At 43.8% G+C, this 19,317-nt stretch overlaps 2 protein-coding genes across 5 annotated transcripts in view; both read right to left on the bottom strand.

The window, feature by feature from the left end:
* Positions 1 to 19,317, bottom strand: part of LOC144508453 (acyl-coenzyme A diphosphatase NUDT19-like) — a 424,531-nt gene that overhangs the window by 215,823 nt on the left and 189,391 nt on the right. The gene's annotated exons all lie outside the window — the stretch shown is intronic.
* The window catches only part of LOC144508449 (engulfment and cell motility protein 2), a 182,548-nt gene continuing 179,065 nt past the window's right edge, over positions 15,835 to 19,317 (bottom strand). For 2 of the 3 annotated variants that reach the window (XM_078236372.1, XM_078236371.1), the window contains one exon: positions 15,835 to 19,135. In XM_078236372.1, coding sequence (XP_078092498.1) covers positions 18,935 to 19,135 — 201 coding nt within the window. In that variant the 3' untranslated portion in view covers positions 15,835 to 18,934. The remainder of the gene's footprint in view (positions 19,136 to 19,317) is intronic. The other variant, XM_078236373.1, reaches the window with a different exon arrangement.

Here is a 19,317-nt window from a genome sequence, read left to right as displayed (position 1 = left end):
AATGTAATTGGGGTTCTGGACTAGGACCCTAACAGGGTCACTGTTTAAAAATAAGGGGTCACCCATTTAGGACAGAGACGAAGAGAATTTTTTTCTCAGAGGGTTGGGATCCTTGGAACTTGCTGCTTAAAAGGTGGTCGTAGCTGAGTTTTTGAATATTTTTAAAACAGAGGTGGATAGATTCTTGATATGCAAGGGAGTGAATGGTTATTGGGGCTAGGCAGAAGGGTGGGTGGAGTTGAGGTTACTATCCGATCAGCCAACATCTCATTAAATGGTAGAACAGGCTCAAAGGGCTACTTGGGCTCTTGCTACTGATACATATGTACGTACTTTGAAGCAGTGCCTTGAAATAACTAACATTGTGTGAGATATTTATCTGGTCATCAGATCTCTTCATGAAAGGAAGAAAGAGAGTCATATTTTTGTCTATCGTGACGTCTGGACTTCCCAATGCACCTTATAGTCAGTGAAGAACTTTCAAAGTGTAAGCACTGTTGCAGTGTAGAAAATATGAAGATCAATTTGTGAATATCAAGCTCCCACAAAAAGTGAATGTAATGATGATAAATAATGTGAGTTGAGGTATAAGATCCAGACACCTGTAGACCGCTCTGTCATATATTCAAGTAGTGCTATCGGTCTTTTACATCCACTTGAGTGAGTAGATGGGCCTTATTTAATGTCTTATCTAAAAAAACAAGGACTCTTGACAACAATGCACTGGCTTGCCAGCCTAGATTATGTTACCCTTCAATGTCACTGGGGAGGCGTATTATGGTATTATCGCTCGACTATTAATCCAGAAACCCAGATAACTTTCTGGGGACCTGGGTTTGAATCCCGCCATGGCAGATGGTGGAATTTGAATTCAATTTTTAAAAAAATCTGGAATTAAGGGTCTACTGATGACCATGAAACCATTGTCGATTGTCAGCAAAACCCATCTGGTTCACTAATGTTTAGAGAAGGAAATCTGCCGTACTTACCTGGTCTGACTTACATGTGACTCCAGAACCACAGCAATGTGGTTGACTCTCAACTGCCCTCTGAAATGGCCTAGCAAGCCACTCAGTTGTATCAATCATTGCAAAGTCTCAACAAAGAAATGAAACCTGACGGACCACCTGCATCGACCAAGGCACAGGAAAAGACAGCGGCAAAACAAAGAGCCCTGTCGACCCTGCAAAGTCCTCCTTACTAACATCTGGGGCTAGTGCTAAAATTGGGAGAGCTGTCTCACAGACTAGTCAAGCAACAGTCTGACATAGTCATTCTCATGGAATCATACCTTACAGATAACATCCCAGACACCACCATTACCATCCTTGGATATGCCCTGTCCCACCGGCAGGACAGATCCAGTGGAGGTGGTGGCACAGTGGTATACAGTTGGAAGGGAGTTGCCCTGGGAGTCCTTAACATCGACTCTGGATCCCATGAAGTCTCATGGCTTCAGGTTAAACATGAGCAAGGAAACTTCTTCCTGGTTACCACGTACCGTCCTCCTTTGGCTGATGAATCAGTATTCCTCCATGTTGAACAACACTTGGAGGAAGCACTAAGGGTGGCAAGGATGCAAAATATACTCTGGGGGGGGATTTCAATGTCCACCACCAAGAGTGGCTCGGCAGCAGCACTACTGATCGAACTGGTTGGGTCCTAAAGGGTATAACTGCTAGACTGAGTCTGCAGCAGGTGGTGAAGGAACCAACAAGAGGAAATAACATACTTGACCTCATCCTTACCAATCTGCCGGCTTTGGATGCATCTGTCCATGACAGTATTGGGAAGAGTGACCACCGCACAGTCCTTGTGGAGACGAAGTCCCGCCTTCACATTGAGAATAACCTCCATCATGTTGTGTGGCATTATCACCGTGCTAAATGGGACAGACTTTGAACCGATCTAGCAACTCAAGACTGGGCATCCATGAGGTGCTGTGGGCCATCAACAGCAGCAGAATTGTACTCCAGCACAATCTGCAACCTCATGGCCCGGCATATCCCCCACTCAATCATTATCATTACCATCAAGCCAGGGGATCAACCCTGGTTCAATGGTGTGCAGGAGGGCATGCCAGGAGCAGCAGCAGGCATACCTAAAAATGAGGTGTCAACCTACTGAAGCTACCAAACAGGACTATTTGCATGCCAAACGGCATGAATAGCAAGTGATAGAGTAAGCGATCCCACAACCAACAGATCAGATCTAAGCTCTGCAGTCCTTCCACATCCAGTCATGAATGGTGGTGGACAATTAAACAACTCACTGGAGGAGGAGGCTCCACAAATATCCCCATCCTCAATGATGGGGGAGCCCAGCACATCGGTAAAAAATATAAGGCTGAAGTATTCGCAGCAATCTTCAGCCAGAAGTGCCAAGTGGATGATCCATCTCCGCCTCCTCCAGTGGTCCCCAGTATCTCAGATGCCAGTCTCCAGCCAATTCGATTCACTCTACGTGACATCAAGAAACGGTTGGAGGCACTGGATACTGCAAAGGCAATGGGCCTAAATAACATTCCGGCAATAGTACTGAAGACTTGTGCTCCAGAACTTGCCGCTCTGCTAGCCAAGCTCTTCCAGTACAGTTACAACACTGGCATCTACCCAACAATGTGGAAAATTGCCCAGGTATATCCTGTACAAATCCAACCTGGCCAATTACTGCCCAGTCTACTCTTAATCATCAGTAAAGTGATGGAAGGGGTCATCAACAGTGCTATCAAGCAGCACCTGCTCAGCAATAACCTGCTCAGTGACACCCAGTTTGGGTTTCGCCTGGGTCACTCAGCTCCTGACCTCATTACAGCCTTGGTTCAAACATGGACAAAAGAACTGAATTCCAGGGGTGAGGTGAAAGTGACAGCCCTTGACATCAAGGCCACATTCGACGAGTGTGGCATCAAGGAGCCTTAGTGAAACTGGTATCAGGGGGCAAACTCTCTGCTGGTTGGTACATAGGAAGATGGTTGTGGAGAATCAGTCATCTCAGCTCCAGGACATCTCTGCAGGAGTCCCTCAGGGTCCTAGGCCCAACAATCTTCAGCTGCTTCATCAATGACCTTCCCTCCATCATAAGGTCAGAAGTGGGGATGTTTGCCGATGATTGCACAATGTTCAACACCATTCGCAACTCCTCAGATACTGAAGCAGTGCATGTTCAAATGCAACAAGATCCGGACAATATCCAGGCTCGGGCTGACAAGTGGCAAGTAACATAAATGCAGGCAATGACCATCATCAATAAGAGACAGTAACCATTGCACCTTGACATTCAATGGTGGTACGATCACTTAATCCCCCACTGTCAACATCCTTGGGGTTATCATTGACCAGAAACTCAACTGGACTCACCACATAAACACAGTGGCTACAAGAGCAGGTCAGAGGCTAGGAATACTGCAGTGAATAACTCACCTCCTGACTCCCCAAAGCCTATCCACCATCTACAAGGCACAAGTCAGGAGTGTGATGGAATACTCCCCACTTGCCTGGATGGGTGCAGCTCCAACAACACTCAAGAAGCTAGACACCATCCAGGATAAAGCAGCCTACTTGATTCACACCACATCTGCAAACATTCAATCCCTCCACCACCGACGCTCAGTAGCAGCAGTGTGTACAATCTAAAAGATGCACTGCAGCAATTCACCAAAGATCCTTAGACCAGTACCTTCCAAACCCATGACCATTTCCATCCAGAAGCCCAAGGGCAGCAGATAAATGGGAAGACCACCACCTGCAAGTTCCCTTCCAAGCCTCTCACCATCCTGACTTGGAAATATATCACCGTTCCTTCACAGTCACTGGGTCAAAATCCTGGAATTCCCTCCCTAACGGCAGGTGGGTCAACCCACAATGCAAGAAGGCAGCTCACCACCACCTTCTCAAGGGCAACTAGGGATGGGCAACAAATGCTGGCGAGCCAGCGATGCCCATGTCCCATGAATGAATTAAAAAAATACTGGATCTCCGTAAATAACAGCATTATGGATTTATCTTCACCATGTAGACTATAGCAGTTCAAGGCGGCAGCTCACTGCCACCTTTTCAAAAACAACCAAAGACAATAACAGGAACTCATTCCAAACCCCTGACTACTACCATCTAGAAAGTCAAGGGCAGCAGATAAATGGGCACATCACTACCCTGGAAGTTCTGCTCCAAGCCATTAACCATCCTGACTTGGAAATATATCATTGTTCCTTCACTGTCACTGGGTCAAACGTTTGGAATTCCCTTCCTAACAGTACTGTGGGTGTACTTACATCACATAGATTGCAGCAGTTCTGGAAGGCAGCTCACCACCACCTTCACAAGGGCACTAGGGGTGGGCATTGAATACTAGCCAAGCCAGCGACACCCACATTCTGTGAATGACGCCCATAGCTTGAGCTATGTTGGATGTTGGATTGTTCCATATTTATTCCAATTTACAATATTCAGTACTCATAACCATTGATATTTGAAATTTATTTAAAATCAACTTCTATCATGGCCAAGAGTTGAATGAAGGTAAATTTCAAATAAAGTACAACAAAATAGTTTTAATTTGATTTAAGTTGAAACAAATGAACAATTACATCTAATTTGTGAACATGTAAATTCAACAGCATTAAAGATAGATACAGATGATGAGGTTAATCCTTACAGTTGATGTTATGGATTAGAGATTGTGATAGAGGGTGTAAAGTATGTGAGAGAGAGGAGGGTGTGTGAGTGAGGGTGAGAGAGGAAGGTGTATGTGAGAGCAGGGAGGGTGAGTGTATGTCTCTGAGTGTGAGGAAGAGGGAAAGTGTGTGTGAGGAGGGTGAGTGTGTCTCTGTGACAGAAAAGGGGTAAGTGTGTGAGAAAGGTAGGTGAGTGTGTGTGAGAGAGAGGGGTGTGTTTGTGTGTGCGCATGCGTGCATGTGCGTGAGGGAGAGAGATGTGTCCGAAACAACTACCAGCATCACTCATCCTATTATAAATGGCAAAAGGCAAGACTTAAATTTTATTTTAATAGATAGCTTTTTAGATTACCCACTCCTAATGTGGGTACTACTTCCAGGGGTTAATGTTAAAGGGCCATGGGACAAAGGGTACATTCATATGTAGGTGTAGGTTTTGTAAACCCTTTAAAAAAAACTTTGGAGTTTATAGGCAAAATGTTGTGACACTTTCAAATGTCATTATTAGATGCTGCTTTATAATGCTGATATCTTTTTAAACAGTGATTCAAAGGGTTCTGTCCCGCAAAGGTAGGTTAACCATTATATTGACCACCATCGTTTATTACAGTACTTTTTCCAATGTCGAACAAGGCATGTGAGTGAACTTTCCTTGCCAAGTTTGGTACTGGAATTTAAAATGCACAGACAGTTCTGACATTGAGCAAATCATTCCCTTGCTTTCGAAAGGTGAAAGAAATCTAAACACCTGCTCTGGGCAATCTGCTTTGAAATGGAAATGACACCGTGTTCACTTTTAGATTCTTGGAGACGGGATTTTCCAGTCCCTCCTGCCCGTGGGATCTTCTGGTCCTGCCAAAGGTGACCCCCTCTGGCAAGTGCCCCAGCAACATGCTCGGTGAGCAATGCAAATGACCATTGATTTTAGTAGGACTAGAAGATCCCACTAGCAACCAATGGCGAACCACCTGGAAAGCATGACACTGACACAGCCCAGGGGATGAGGGAAGGGGGGATTGGCAGGGAGCGGAAAATTCCGGCCTTGGAGTTGGAAGATAATATTTTGATAGTTGAGATTATGAAAGCTTGGCTGAGTTCTGAAAGCTGAAGTAGTACTGGGCTCAGTCTGTTGACACAGCTGTCCAAAGAATGACAACATAATAACATATTCTGCCTTTGATGTGGTTTCTGACTACATGGATTCCACATCCTAATTGTCACCTGTTAGAGGGATCCCCTTACCCTAGGGAATATCCCTAGGGTAAGGGGATTGGATGGGGAAGAGTTCGTTAGGTATGTTCAGGAGGGTTTCCTGACACAGCATGTGGACAAGCCTACAAGAGGAGAGGCTGTACTTGATCTGATACTGACCAATGAATCTGGACAGGTGTCAGATCTCTCAGTGGGAGAGCATCTTGGGGATAGCGATCATAACTCTATCTCCTTTAGGCTTGCATTGGAAAAAGAGAGGATCAGGCAAGCTAGGAAAGTGTTTATATGGAGTAAGGGGAAATATGAAGACATTAGACAGCAAATTAGAGAAGTAAATTGGAAGGAGGTATTCTCGGGGAAATGTACTGAAGAGAGGTGGCAGTTTTTCAAGGAATGTCTGTCTAGAGTTCGACAGGACAATGTTCCGAGCAGACAGGGAGGTGTTGGTCAATTAAAGGAACCGTGGTGCACGAAAGCTGTGCGGGACCTAGACAAGAAGAAAAGGAAAGCGTACAAAAGGCTCAGAGAGCTTGGCGAAGATAGGGATCTAGATGAGTATACAGCTTGTAGGAAGGGACTAAAGGAGGAAATTAGGAGAGCCAGAAGGGGTCACGAGAAGGCCCTGGCAGGTAGGATTAAAGGAGAACCCTAAGGCGTTCTATAAATATGTGAAGAGTAAAAGGATGAGACTTGACGGAATAGGGCCTACAAAAGGCGAAGGCGGGAAAGTCTGTACGGAACCAGTAGAAATGGCAGAGGTGTTCAATGAGTATTTTGCCTCGGTTTTCACAGAGGAGAAGGACCTGGGTGGATGTACTGCGGGCGTGCGGTGGACTGAAAGGATTGAGTATATGGACTTTGAGAGGTTGTGCTGGAATCTTTGAATGGCATCAAGATAGATAAGTTGCCGGGTCCAGATGGGATGTACCCCAGGTTACTGTGGGAGGCGAGGGAAGAGATTGCAGAGCCTCTGGCAATGATCTTTGCGTCGTCGATGGAGACGGGAGAGGTGCCGGAGGATTGCGGATGTGGTTCCTATTTTCAAGAAGTGGAATAGGGATAGCCCAGGTAATTACCGACCGGCGAGTCTAACCTCAGTGGTTGGTAAACTGATGGAGAAGATCCTGAGGGACAGGATATATGAGCATTTAGAGAGGTTTAGTATGCTCAAGAATACTCAGCATGGCTTTGTCAAGGGCAGATTGTGCCTTACGAGCCTGGTGGAGTTCTTCAGAAATGTGACTAAACACATTGACGAAGGGAAGGCGGTAGATGTGGTTTATATGGATTTTAGCAAGGCGTTCGATAAGGTCCCCCATGCAAGGCTTCTAGAAAAAGTGAGAGGGCATGGGATCCAAGGGGCTGCTGCCTGATGGATCCAGAACTGGCTTGCCCAAAGGAGGCAGAGAGTGGGTATAGATGGGTCTTTTTCTAAATGGAGGTCGGTCACCAGTGGTGTGCCCTGTTCTGGGACCCTTGCTGTTTGTCATTTTCATAAATGACCTGGATGAGGAAGTGGAGGGATGGGTTGGTAAGTTTGCCGACGACACAAAGGTTGGTGGGGTTGTGGATAGTCTGGAGGGATGTCAGAAGTTACAGAGGGACATAGATAGGATGCAAGACTGGGCGGAGAAGTGGCAGATGGACTTCAACCCAGATAAATGCGTCGTGGTCCATTTTGGTAGGTCAAATGGGATGAAGGAGTACAATATAAAGGGAAAGACTCTTAGTACTGTAGAGGATCAGAAGGACCTTGGGTTCCGGGTCCATAGGACTCTAAAATCGGCCCCGCAGGTGGAGGAGGTGGTTAAGAAGGCGTATGGTGTGCTGGCCTTTATCAATCGAGGGATTGAGTTTAGGAGTCCGGGGATAATGATGCAGCTATATAAGACCCTCGTCAGACCCCACTTGGAGTACTGTGCTCAGTTCTGGTCGCCTCACTATAGGAAGGATGTGGAAAAGATTGAAAGGGTGCAGAGGAGATTTACAAGGATGTTGCCTGGATTGAGTGGCATGCCTTATGAGGATAGGCTGAGGGAGCTCGGTCTTTTCTCCTTGGAGAGACGAAGGATGAGAGGAGACCTAATAGAGGTGTATAAGATGTTGAGAGGCATAGATCGGGTGGACTCTGAGGCTTTTTCCCAGGGTGGAAATGTCTGCTACGAGAGGACACAGGTTTAGGGTGCTGGGGGGTAGGTACAGGGGAGATGTTAGGGGTAAGTTTTTCACACAGAGGGTGGTGGGCGAGTGGAATCGGCTGCCGTCAGTGGTGGTGGAGGCGAACTCAATAGGGTCTTTTAAGAGACTCCTGGATGAGTACATGGAGCTTAATAGGATGGAGGGTTATAGGTAGGTCTAAAAGGTAGGGATGTGTTCGGCACAACTTGTGGGCCGAAGGGCCTGTTTGTGCTGTAGTTTTTCTATGTTTCTATGTTTCTAAAACACCCTGGGACTAAAACACTAATAAAGACTATTAAAACAGAGTGGATTAACTTAGGGTAAGAGTCACAGACTGCCTTATACTTATATTTTACAGAGGTACTGTTTGCATAGAAACACATAACCACAGTTAGAGAATTCAAACGTGTATTTCTGAAAAGTTTGTTATTGACGAAGCATACATCTTGGCTAATTGCACAGAGTTCTAAGGCATCATGGGAAATCAAGTAAAGTGAACCACATTCTTTATAACAATACACTCACAGAAGCATAGCTGTTATCAGCATGGGCTCTAGACAGTCCTCATGAATAAAATATTTCATCAGCCAAGGACGAAGCTAGTGATCCCAGATAGCTTAATGAATAGACAAAGTATTAAACTAGTTAAGATGGTGCGGAGCAACCAACAGGTGGCCATGGGGAAGACAGTCAGAAATCACTTGTAACCACTGTTCCCATACTGTCAGAGAATAAATGTAATTGGCCAAGGTATATGACATTTACTAATAATGATTGATCTGTACTAATGATGATTGGTTCATTTCTGACTGGGATGAGGCGGTGGGCATGTAAAATGACTTCTGGAAATTGTATAATTATATTGCCAATGTGATGCAACTTCAGAGAAGTTCTCAGCACATTTCTCACAGCGTACGTTTGTCATTAAAGAACATCTTTCACCAGGATAGAGTTCAGCTCAGTACTTAGCCTGTGAAACCATCCCTACATCACCCAAGTCTATTGTTATCAGATCAATTACAAATCAGATTTTTATTACATTGCCACCGGTTTATGTTTTTACACATGCAATTAAAATAATTCCTACTACTTTTGCATGGCTTTTGAGGAATATACATAATAGATACTGGGTGTGCACCTATAAAGGGGACATAGGAGAAGGGGATCTGAGAAGGAATGGAGGTGACATTGGCAGTCTGGGAGGGCATGGGCGTGTGGCATGAGGTTCAGGGAGCTTTTAAAGGATGTTGGAATTCGGGGTGCTGCCTCTGAGAACCAGCCCGCCTCTGCATCTACACTCCATTGCAGCCTGCAAAGTTCATCCTGAGGAAGGCCACCTTTCAGAAGCTACAGAAATGCGCAACTTGTTTTCCTGTCCCTACACAGAAATCCAGGTTCTGGCATCTTCTTTACCCTCAGATTTCAATTTGTTTGTGCCTTCCCCTTCTTCAACCCACATCCCTTAATTCATAGAAATCATAGAAACCCTACAGTACAGAAAGAGGCCATTCGGCCCATCGGGTCTGCACCGACCACAATCGCACCCAGACCCTACTTCCATATCCCTAAATATTTTACCCACTAATCCCTCTAACCTACGCTTCTCAGGACACTAAGGGGCAATTTTAACATGATCCATCAACCTAACCCGCATATCTTTGGACTGTGGGAGGAAACCGGAGCACCCAGAGGAAACCCACGCAGACACGAGGGGAATGTGCAAACTCCACACAGACAGTGACCCAAGCCGGGAATCGAACCCAGGTCCCTGGAGCTGTGAAGCAGCAGGGCTAACCACTGTGCTGTTCTGCTTTTCTCCTCCAAAATTTGTTAATGAAATAGAATGGTACAAAATATATTCCTTCAAGCTGCAGCATAACATATACATTCCTCATGAATGGTGTAAAGATAGCAAAAGGTGAAACTTAAATAAAACAATGTTGAATTCAGCTCTTACTATTTCAAGACTTGGTGAAGCTGCAATTAACAATTTGCGGGGAAGCAATGGTGTAGTGGTATTGTCACTGGTATTTATAGTAGTATTCCAGACACTCAGGGTAATGCTCCAAGGACCCTGGTGTTATTTGAATTCAATAAAAATCTGGAAATAAGTCTAATAATGACCATGAAACCATTGTCAATCGTCATAAAAACCCATCTGGTTCACCAATGTCTTTTGGGGAAGGAAATCTGCCATCCTTACCTGCTCTGGCTACATGTGACTCCAGCAATATTGTTGATTCTTAAAGGCAAAAGGGATAGGCAATAAATGCTGGCATAGCCAGCAACTCCCACATCCCCTGAACGAATAAGAAACAAACCCAGTAGAGTGCTGAACTATGTGGTCAGATCAGCCGAGTACACATCAGGTGAAGCTGTGCTGAAACTGGACTGTTCTTTGCCCAAATGTTACCTTGCGATTAAGATATAAGGGAAGGGTAAAGAAACTGAAATTTATCACTCTTGTTCATCTTCAGCAACCACTTGTATCAATGGGCTTTATGTTCCCTTATTATTTGCAGTGTACCTTTTTCTGCCCAATATCCAGGCGATAGTGAAAACAAGGGATCGCAAGGGAGAACACATTACTCTGTAAACTGTGCCCTAGAATATACTACCCACCCCTCTTTGCAAAATGGGCTGAGTGTATACTTATGGCAAAGTGAAACTCCTAGTCTGTTCCAACAAATGGTTTCATCAAAATAGAAAAATGATCGAGCTATGTAGCATTAAGCTAAATTATACACTCCATTATAATCCTCAATACATAAAATAAGAAAAATGCCACTCACTTCTTCCCTGAAGAGTTGGGAGGGAGCAGGTTTGCCAACAATTTTAACTGTAACCTACCTGGTAGAAATCGAGCAGCTGAGTTGTTAAAATGTCCTGGATAACATATACATTGGAAAGCTGCTCAGGTAGCACCAGAGTGATCTTTGTTCAAATATGCAACTCCTGTGTTCAATTATGTCATTGGGTCCATTTCCTACACCTACTTTCACATTGATACCTGGAACATGAGAAATAGGAGCAGGAGACCATATACACTCAGAGTCTGGTCCACCATTCAGAACAATCATGGCTGACTTTCAGCCTCGACTCCAATGCTCCCCATATCCCTTGATTCCCTGAGAAACCAAAATAATCTGTATGTCTCAGTCTCAAAGATGTTCAGTGATAGAGCATCCACAATCCTCTGGCATAGAAATTCCAAAGATTCACAACTCTTGGACTGAAGAAATTTCTCCTCTTCTCAGTAATAAACGATTAACTCCTCGTCCTGTCATTGTGGTCAGGATATTCTGGCCACACCGTGGCAGGACCAGCCAATGGGGGGGGGGGGGCGGGTTGCAGCAGGCCAGCCAAAAGACCAGAAACTGAACTGGACTAGACATATAAATACTGTGGCTATAAGTGCAAGTCGGAGGCTGGGAATTCTGTGGACAACAACTCACCTCCTGACTCCCCAAAGTCTGTCCACCATCTACAAGGCACAAGTCAAGAGTGTGATGGAATACTTCCCACTTGCCTGGATGGGTGCAGTTCCAACAATACTCAAGAAGCTCGACACCTTCAGGAGAAAGTAGCACGCTTGATTGGCACCCCATCCACCACTTTTAATATCCACTCTCTCCACAACCACTGGCACAGTGGCAGCAGTATGTACCATCTACATGATGCTCTGCAGTAACTCACCAACTGTCCCTTCACTAGCACCTTCCAAACCTGCAACCTCTAACACCTAGAAGGACAAGGATGTCAAACACATGGGAACACCATTACCTGGAAGTTCCCCTCCATGCCACTCACCATTCTGACTTGGAAAAATATCATCGTTCCTTCATTGTTGCTGGTGCTGGGTCAAAATCCTGGAACTTCCCCCAAAACAGCACTGTGGATATACCTACACCACAGGGACTGCAGCAGTTCAAACTGTTCATCCTGATGTTTTCTCATGATGAATGAGTTGGCATGAAGAATGCAAGGCCAAATGACGCTGAGTGGGGAAATCATGGGTTACCATGAGTTGACATAGGGACTAGAAAAGGGCCATGGCAGATGTGCAGAGGGGCATTGGTTGGCATGGAGTGTGTAAGGGACTGTGGGTGTGGGTAGGCCATATATTGGTAAGGAGGGTATGAGGGGCCATGGGGTAGGTCTGAGGCATGAGGTGGCCTGGGGCATATGTAGGGGGTGAGAGGATGTGGACTGTTTTTGGTTTGCCACTTACATCTGTGCTCTATGACTTTGTCCTGGTTGTAAGTCTCTTATACTGCTCGCCTCACATTCTGTAGACTGAATCTGCCTCTGAATGTTTGTTTGGGATGGGATTGGGTGGGGGGGGGGGGGGGGGGGGGGGGGGAGGGGGGGAGGGGAAAGAGACGACCAGGTAGTAGCTGGCACCACACACACCAACATCCCCTCAAAAATCTGACTGAGTTGGGAATTTCTGGGAATGAACATTTGGCCCTCATTTTCTGTAACTTCGATCTGGCCTTACTTGCTGAAGCAGGAGACCTCAAATTCACAGCTCTTCAGCAGGTGATAGCAAAATCTAAGCTCACCATCAGCTTCTCAGAGAAGCTTACGTACAGAAATATGATCTAAATCCCTTTGATGTTACACAGAAATAGAAGGCATTAAATGTCTGCATCTCTCATAATTACATTAGATCCACACATCCATTGATAACAGTTGGATAACTAATCTTTGATGATGATGACAACAATGTTGTTCATGATCAAATGTAATCACAACAATGCCAAACTATTAAAGCCCTCACAGCCAGCCTGTCGGGAGCCTGAGCTGACAACAGTTTTTGTTGACAAGCTTTACATATTGTTTCGCTACAAAATGAACAATTAATCGACCACAGGTAAATCAATCCATCAGTCAGGGTACTAAAACTTAGTCATTCAAGAACCAGCTGGACGTCATAATTTCATTGTAGGCTTTTTATGTGGATGGGCTGAGACAACCTTTCTTATTTTATCCTGCATCGCAAATCTACACAGAGCAGATTATGAATGCACTGTACAAACTGAGGGAAGACTTTACGTCCTTTTGTATCTGCACTTACACAAAGTATGCTCTAATCCAATTTGCACAGGACAGCCACTATACCTTGTCCCAAATTTACAGCACAAAATATATAAACATCTGTGAAATAATAACCACCTATATTTATTTAGCAAACCTGATGAGTGCTTCACAAGGCACTTGGAGAAGGGGCGCGGGGTAGAAGACACCGAATGCATAATGAAGAAATGGGCTTTCGGTTGGTAAATTGTGGAGGAATGTGGTTTTGGGAGAATATTGCAGAAGGCACCAGTACACCAGCTGAATATGTTGCTTAAAATAGCAGTGCTGGAAACCCAGGGTCAGAATTGGAAGGTGATCTGGAGGAGGGGATGGAGTGTAGGGTAACGAAGTTTGCAGACGACACAAAGATAAGTGGAAAAGTGAATCGTGTGGAGGACGGAGAAGATCTGCAGAGAGATTTGGACAGGCTGAGTGAGTGGGCGAGGATATGGCAAATGGAGTATAACGTTGAGAAATGCGAGGTTATACACTTTGGAGGAAATAATAACAAATGGGATTACTATCTCAATGGAAACAAATTAAAACATGCTACCGTGCAAAGGGACCTGGGGGTCCTTGTGCATGAGACGCAAAAGCCCAGTCTGCAGGTACAACAGGTGATCAAGAAGGCAAATGGGATGTTGGCCTATATTGCGAGGGGGATAGAATATAAAAGCAGGGATGTCTTGATGCACCTGTACAGGGCATTGGTGAGGCCGCAGCTGGAATACTGTGTGCAGTATTGGTCCCCTTATATGAGGAAGGATATATTGGCATTGGAGGGAGTGCAGAGAAGGTTCACCAGGTTGATACCGGAGATGAGGGGTTTGGATTATGAGGAGAGGCTGAGGAGATTGGGTTTGTACTCGTTGGAGTTTAGAAGGATGAGGGGGGATCTTATGGAGACTTATAAGATAATGCGGGGGCTGGATAGGGTGGAGGCGGAGAGATTCTTTCCACTTAGTAAGGAAGTTAAAACTAGAGGACACAGCCTCAAAATAAAGGGGGGTCGGTTTAAGACAGAGTTGAGGAGGAACTTCTTCTCCCAGAGGGTGGTGAATCTCTGGAATTCTCTGCCCACTGAGGTGGTGGAGGCTACCTCGCTGAATATGTTTAAAGCGCGGATGGATGGATTCCTGATCGGTAAGGGAATTAAGGGTTATGGGGATCAGGCGGGTAAGTGGTACTGATCCACGTCAGATCAGCCATGATCTTATTGAATGGCGGGGCAGGCTCGAGGGGCTAGATGGCCTACTCCTGCTCCTATTTCTTATGTTCTTATGTTCTTATGAATGCAGGGATGTGGGGAGAAAAAAAACATTTGAAAAGAGTTGGAGTGAGGCTGTGGAGAGATTTGAAGAATGAGCATCATGAAGCTAATTTGTTGGGGCACTGATCGTCAGTGGAGTCAATTGTAATGGACTTTGTACAGGAGAGGACATGAGACACAGTGGTCAAATTGGTTTAAGTAATGAAGGGAAGGAAACCAATAAAACGCTTAAATTAATAACCTGGATTAGATTTTAATGGCAATAGAGATGGAGAGGGACTTGGCTGAATGAGGGTTAGGGGGCTTAAGTGATAGATGACATATTTCAGTAATGTCCTAACTCTGTTAACGGTCATGGGTTTTAACAAAAAGATGTGGTTTGCACACGTAGATTCAAAGTAACACACAACAGGTTTATAGAAAGCAAAGTTCTTTGCATAGAACAGAAAATGAAACTAAGACAGAAGCCTGTGAAACATCCCAATGATACCACCATTAAATCATTTGACCGGCTCTTAAAGCAATCATGTAACTACTTAAATATGTAACAGTTTCTAATAAATGTGGCCTAATAAAGGAAGAGTACTGTAATAATTGTGAGGCTCTACAATTACTTGGCAGGTGAAAGTAAATTTATTTATTTGGAAAGAATTATTTACAGAGGAGGACAATGAAGATCACCATACTCTTCAACTCCTTAGGGTCAACTGCAGAGTTCAACCAATGATCTCCAATTGCCGCCCTTCAACCACCGCAACACGAACTTGGACTCACACTCCACCTCCGCAGAAAGTGAGTTTGGACTAGAGTTCAATTGCCGCTTTGCGCTCTTGGCCCCGCACTCCCGCTATACTGCTGCGTATCACGCTCTGCTGCGCTAACACAAGTACCCTTGGGCATCAAGCCAACCCCTTTGAACTGTAAAAGGATGATGATGCAAAATACTCAGTCAGGATTGATGGAACTTTCACATTTGTTAATAAGCCCTTATAGTCGTATCACAACTTCACTAGTTCTTTTTTATTAATTGGATATGGGTGTCACTGGCTAGGCCAGCATTTATTACCCAATCCTAATTGCTCTTGAACCAAGTGGCTTGCTAGACCAATTCAGAGGGCAATTAAGAGTCAACCATGTTGCTATGGGTTTGGAGTCACATACAGCCAGATCAGGTAAGGATAGTGGATTTCCTTAGTGAACCAGATGGGTTTTACGAAATCGATAATGGTTTCATGGTCACCATTAGACTTTTCACTCAAGTTTCACCATAAGCCATGGAGGGATTCAAAACCATGTGCCCTGAGCATTAACCAGGATCTCTGATCCAGTGACAATACCACACCTCCCTGTTCCACAGTGCAAAGACCTCACGGTTATTTAACTATCCCAGTTTTCTGTACAAAAATGAAGACTCATTACAGCAGGAGTGTTCTGTTTATTATATAAATGTTACCATTTCATTTTTTAAAATCTTATCAGCCATTATAATACTGACCAATTAACAGTACAATAGACAAATATTCTCCCAAATGACATTAAAAATAGCTTCACACATAAATCACAGTAGGGATCATTCTTCTGGGATTGTTACAATGGAACAATCAAAACGAATTGTTAATTATCTTTGATGTCAATAAATTTTGGTTTTAAAAACTGGGAGCCTTTTGACATCAAATTCCCGGGGAGAATCAAGTTTACTTTAGAAAATGATTTTCACCGACACCCAGAGATCACTTCCATTTTCGGCAGGATTTTTACAGAGGATTCTTCTGGCTTCCCACCTGATCAGCAGGGATCTCGAGTGATCTCCACAAAATGTCCCTACTAGCTCAAAAGTGATCGCAGCCTGCTCACAATGGATTAACAGGAGCAGTACCACATCTTCCAGACATCAGAGTTTATGGGAAAGGAAAGTAGCAACATTGAAAAGTGAATCTGTTTTTCAAAATGGTGGACTGTTTCTTTAAAAAGTACTAGGAACAACTTGTACTCAAGCTCGCAATGGTGGCAGACAGTTGGGCAACTGTAATTAATTCTTGTACTTAGCCCACAGCCATACCAGGTAAAGCTTACATTTCCTGTTTGCTTTTGGAGGGGTGAGCTGGGGGAAGCATCATTTTGATCTGTCCAATGTATATTTCATAGAATATTTGTGTTTTCCAAAGTGAATACCTCTTGCACCAGCCAGGTATCTAGCAATTTTCTTCTTTTCAGTATTCGCAATTTCTCCTTTCATCACTTTTCCTTTTACAATATCGATTATGCTTATTAGAAGACCACATCTTGTAGATCGTCATTCACCCAAAGGAAGTTATTACTGATATTTACTGCACTAGAGTCAATGGTTTTAAAATCTAATGCATAGTTATTTTGGGAGCAAGAACAATCCAATCAGAATCCAATGATCCTCTGTGGGAACAATGATACCTAATTAAAATTCAATCTATTTTATAGTTCAGTTACTTAAAAGGCACAATTTCCTGTATTTGTTTACATGGAAACCTCTTCCTAGTGTATAATTTAAATGTTCTTTGAAAGGGTTGCAGGTTCTTATTTAGTTTGATGCTACATTACCTTCTACCCTGCTGACCTATCATCTACTCCTCAACTTGGTAACAACAATATGTTAGTGCAGCATTTCTAAGTGTTGAGAAGTATAAATGTTGCATTCTGAAAATTCTGACTCACTCCCAAACTATCCAAGTTTTGTAAATAGAAACATCTTTCACAATAAAATGCCTCATGTGTCAAGTGTAAACAGTGTTAAGATTTCTAGAAAGTACAAGTTTAACCTCCGATCAAAGACTGTAAATCTGAGGCACAATGTTCTCAGTTAGAAAACCATGGATGAGAAATTAGGGCATGAGGCGAAGTTGTATCCACTGCTGCCGATACTGCAAAACTCATTGTGTTTTCCCTTTAATTATCAATTATCACCACACCAAGTAAAAAAAAATGCACATGAGGCAACAGCAAAAAGTTTTGAAGTGAATGCAAATAGCATTTGCTCCAGACAATTCAGTTTCTGCTATGCCATAATTAAACAGTGGGAATAAAACCACTTATTTTAAATATGTGTCAAGTCAGTGCTTTAGCAAGCAGACTCTTTTTTTGGTCACTCAATAAAACAAGGTTTGCTGTTGAGAGGATGATAACCCCACATGCTGATATTATCTTAGATTAAGAATACTTATGGATACAAAGGAAGCTCTATAACTGATAACTACGTATTATTATTGAGCCTTCTCATTACATGGCTCAAAAGCAGAGTCAGTCCTCATTGACCCATTGATTTCAGTATTTTATAATCCAGTTGATTAAAGTACCTGTTTAAATCAATGTCCTCACCTTCGCCATTCAAGTACCCTTTGAATTCAGTGTCTGTAATCTAGTCCATTCATGTACCTGTTCAGTGTCCTTACCAAGACCAATTCAGGATCTATAATCCAAACCATTCAAGTAGCTATTCAGTTCATTGCCCATGACAAGATCTTAAATAAAAAGGTGCAAAGGCGGGAAACAGTGAGGATACTAAGCACCTTAGCCAGAGCTCCAATGTGCTTAAAGGGGCCGAGATCAACTATAGTCTACCAACACCATCCCGAAATCTGCACCTGGACAAATTAAACAGTCAAGGGGTAGTTAGAATAAGATACAATGCAGTAATTTAGCGGTATAAATGGCAAAAGGACGAAAGCGAAGCTCAAGCAGTTCATGATGGCATTGGATTGCAGTAGTGGTATTTATGAAACAGGTTAATGACCACTAATGGCTGCCCTCCTCATCATCTCCAAAGCTGCATCTCCAGGTGCCTATGCGCCTCACAACCTGCAAGGCGGGGATGGAGCAGAGATTTAGGGGAGGAGGATAAACTGAGTAAAGAAGAGGCTGCAGTTGCTAAGTTTCCCTCAATCGTGTCACTGCTCAAAATGAGAGCTTTCAAAAAATTGTAGAAATTATTCCTGGGCGAGAGCCACAAAGGCACTCCCAGGTATCAGAAACTAAAGGATACTCTCCCTGTATATATTTTTTTTATGACATTCACACATACTATATACAGCAGAGATTATACAACACAACCCATTGTCCCAGAATTGAACAGTGGGATTGAATATTATTTGATGGACAATTGTTTGCATACAGTGAAACAAATCTACATAAGCAGGTTGGCCTTCTAGAACACTAATAAATTATTAACCATCATACAAACTTCACTGTACCAAATCACATTATCCACCAAATTCTTAAACCTGTCTAAAATATTAAATACAGAATTATTTCTAAAGGGCCCAGGGCTGCCTGAGAACTCCCCAGAACAGAGTAGAAACACAGCATGTTTGGCATTTTGTGCCTCTTCACTCTGCCTTTCTGCTACTTGCAGCGCATTTACTCAATGGAGTCAAGTTTCTTCAACAGCTGGTTGAATAGTATTCACTTTGTTCACTGGATGTTGCTGTGTTTTTTTACCCTCTTTAAATTGTCTTTTGTTGCTTGCAAGGTGCTGCTCATTGTAGTGCTCAGCCATAATGATACACAAAATCATAGCTGCTGGGTTCTTTGGGAATGGGAGGTGGTGTCTCGGGGATCTGGATGTTCTCCAAGTCCAGGAGGCGCAGTTTCATTTCCATACTCAGCAGAGTATCCAGGTCATTCTTTGTCAGGTCACTGGTCATCTCTTTTCCCAGCAAGGCGTTTAGTCCATCAGTCCAGATACAGTACTGCAGAGAACACAAATGGCACGTTAAAGAATTTAGAAAGCTTGAGCCAAAGCAAAACTGTTCCGAGACAGTGATCTCTTTCCTGAGATCACATACTGCTTACAGAAGGGGGGACGAGAAGTTGGCTAGTGTGGATCAGATTGGTGCCAAGAGTTTGAGGTTTCCACCTTTAGGCAGAGAAC

This window comes from Mustelus asterias, chromosome 20 (assembly GCF_964213995.1).
Source record: "Mustelus asterias chromosome 20, sMusAst1.hap1.1, whole genome shotgun sequence".
NCBI classification, from domain to species: Eukaryota; Metazoa; Chordata; class Chondrichthyes; order Carcharhiniformes; family Triakidae; genus Mustelus; species Mustelus asterias.
The sequence above is the reverse complement of the archived record's forward strand: the minus strand, read 5'-3'. Positions and strand labels throughout refer to the sequence as shown.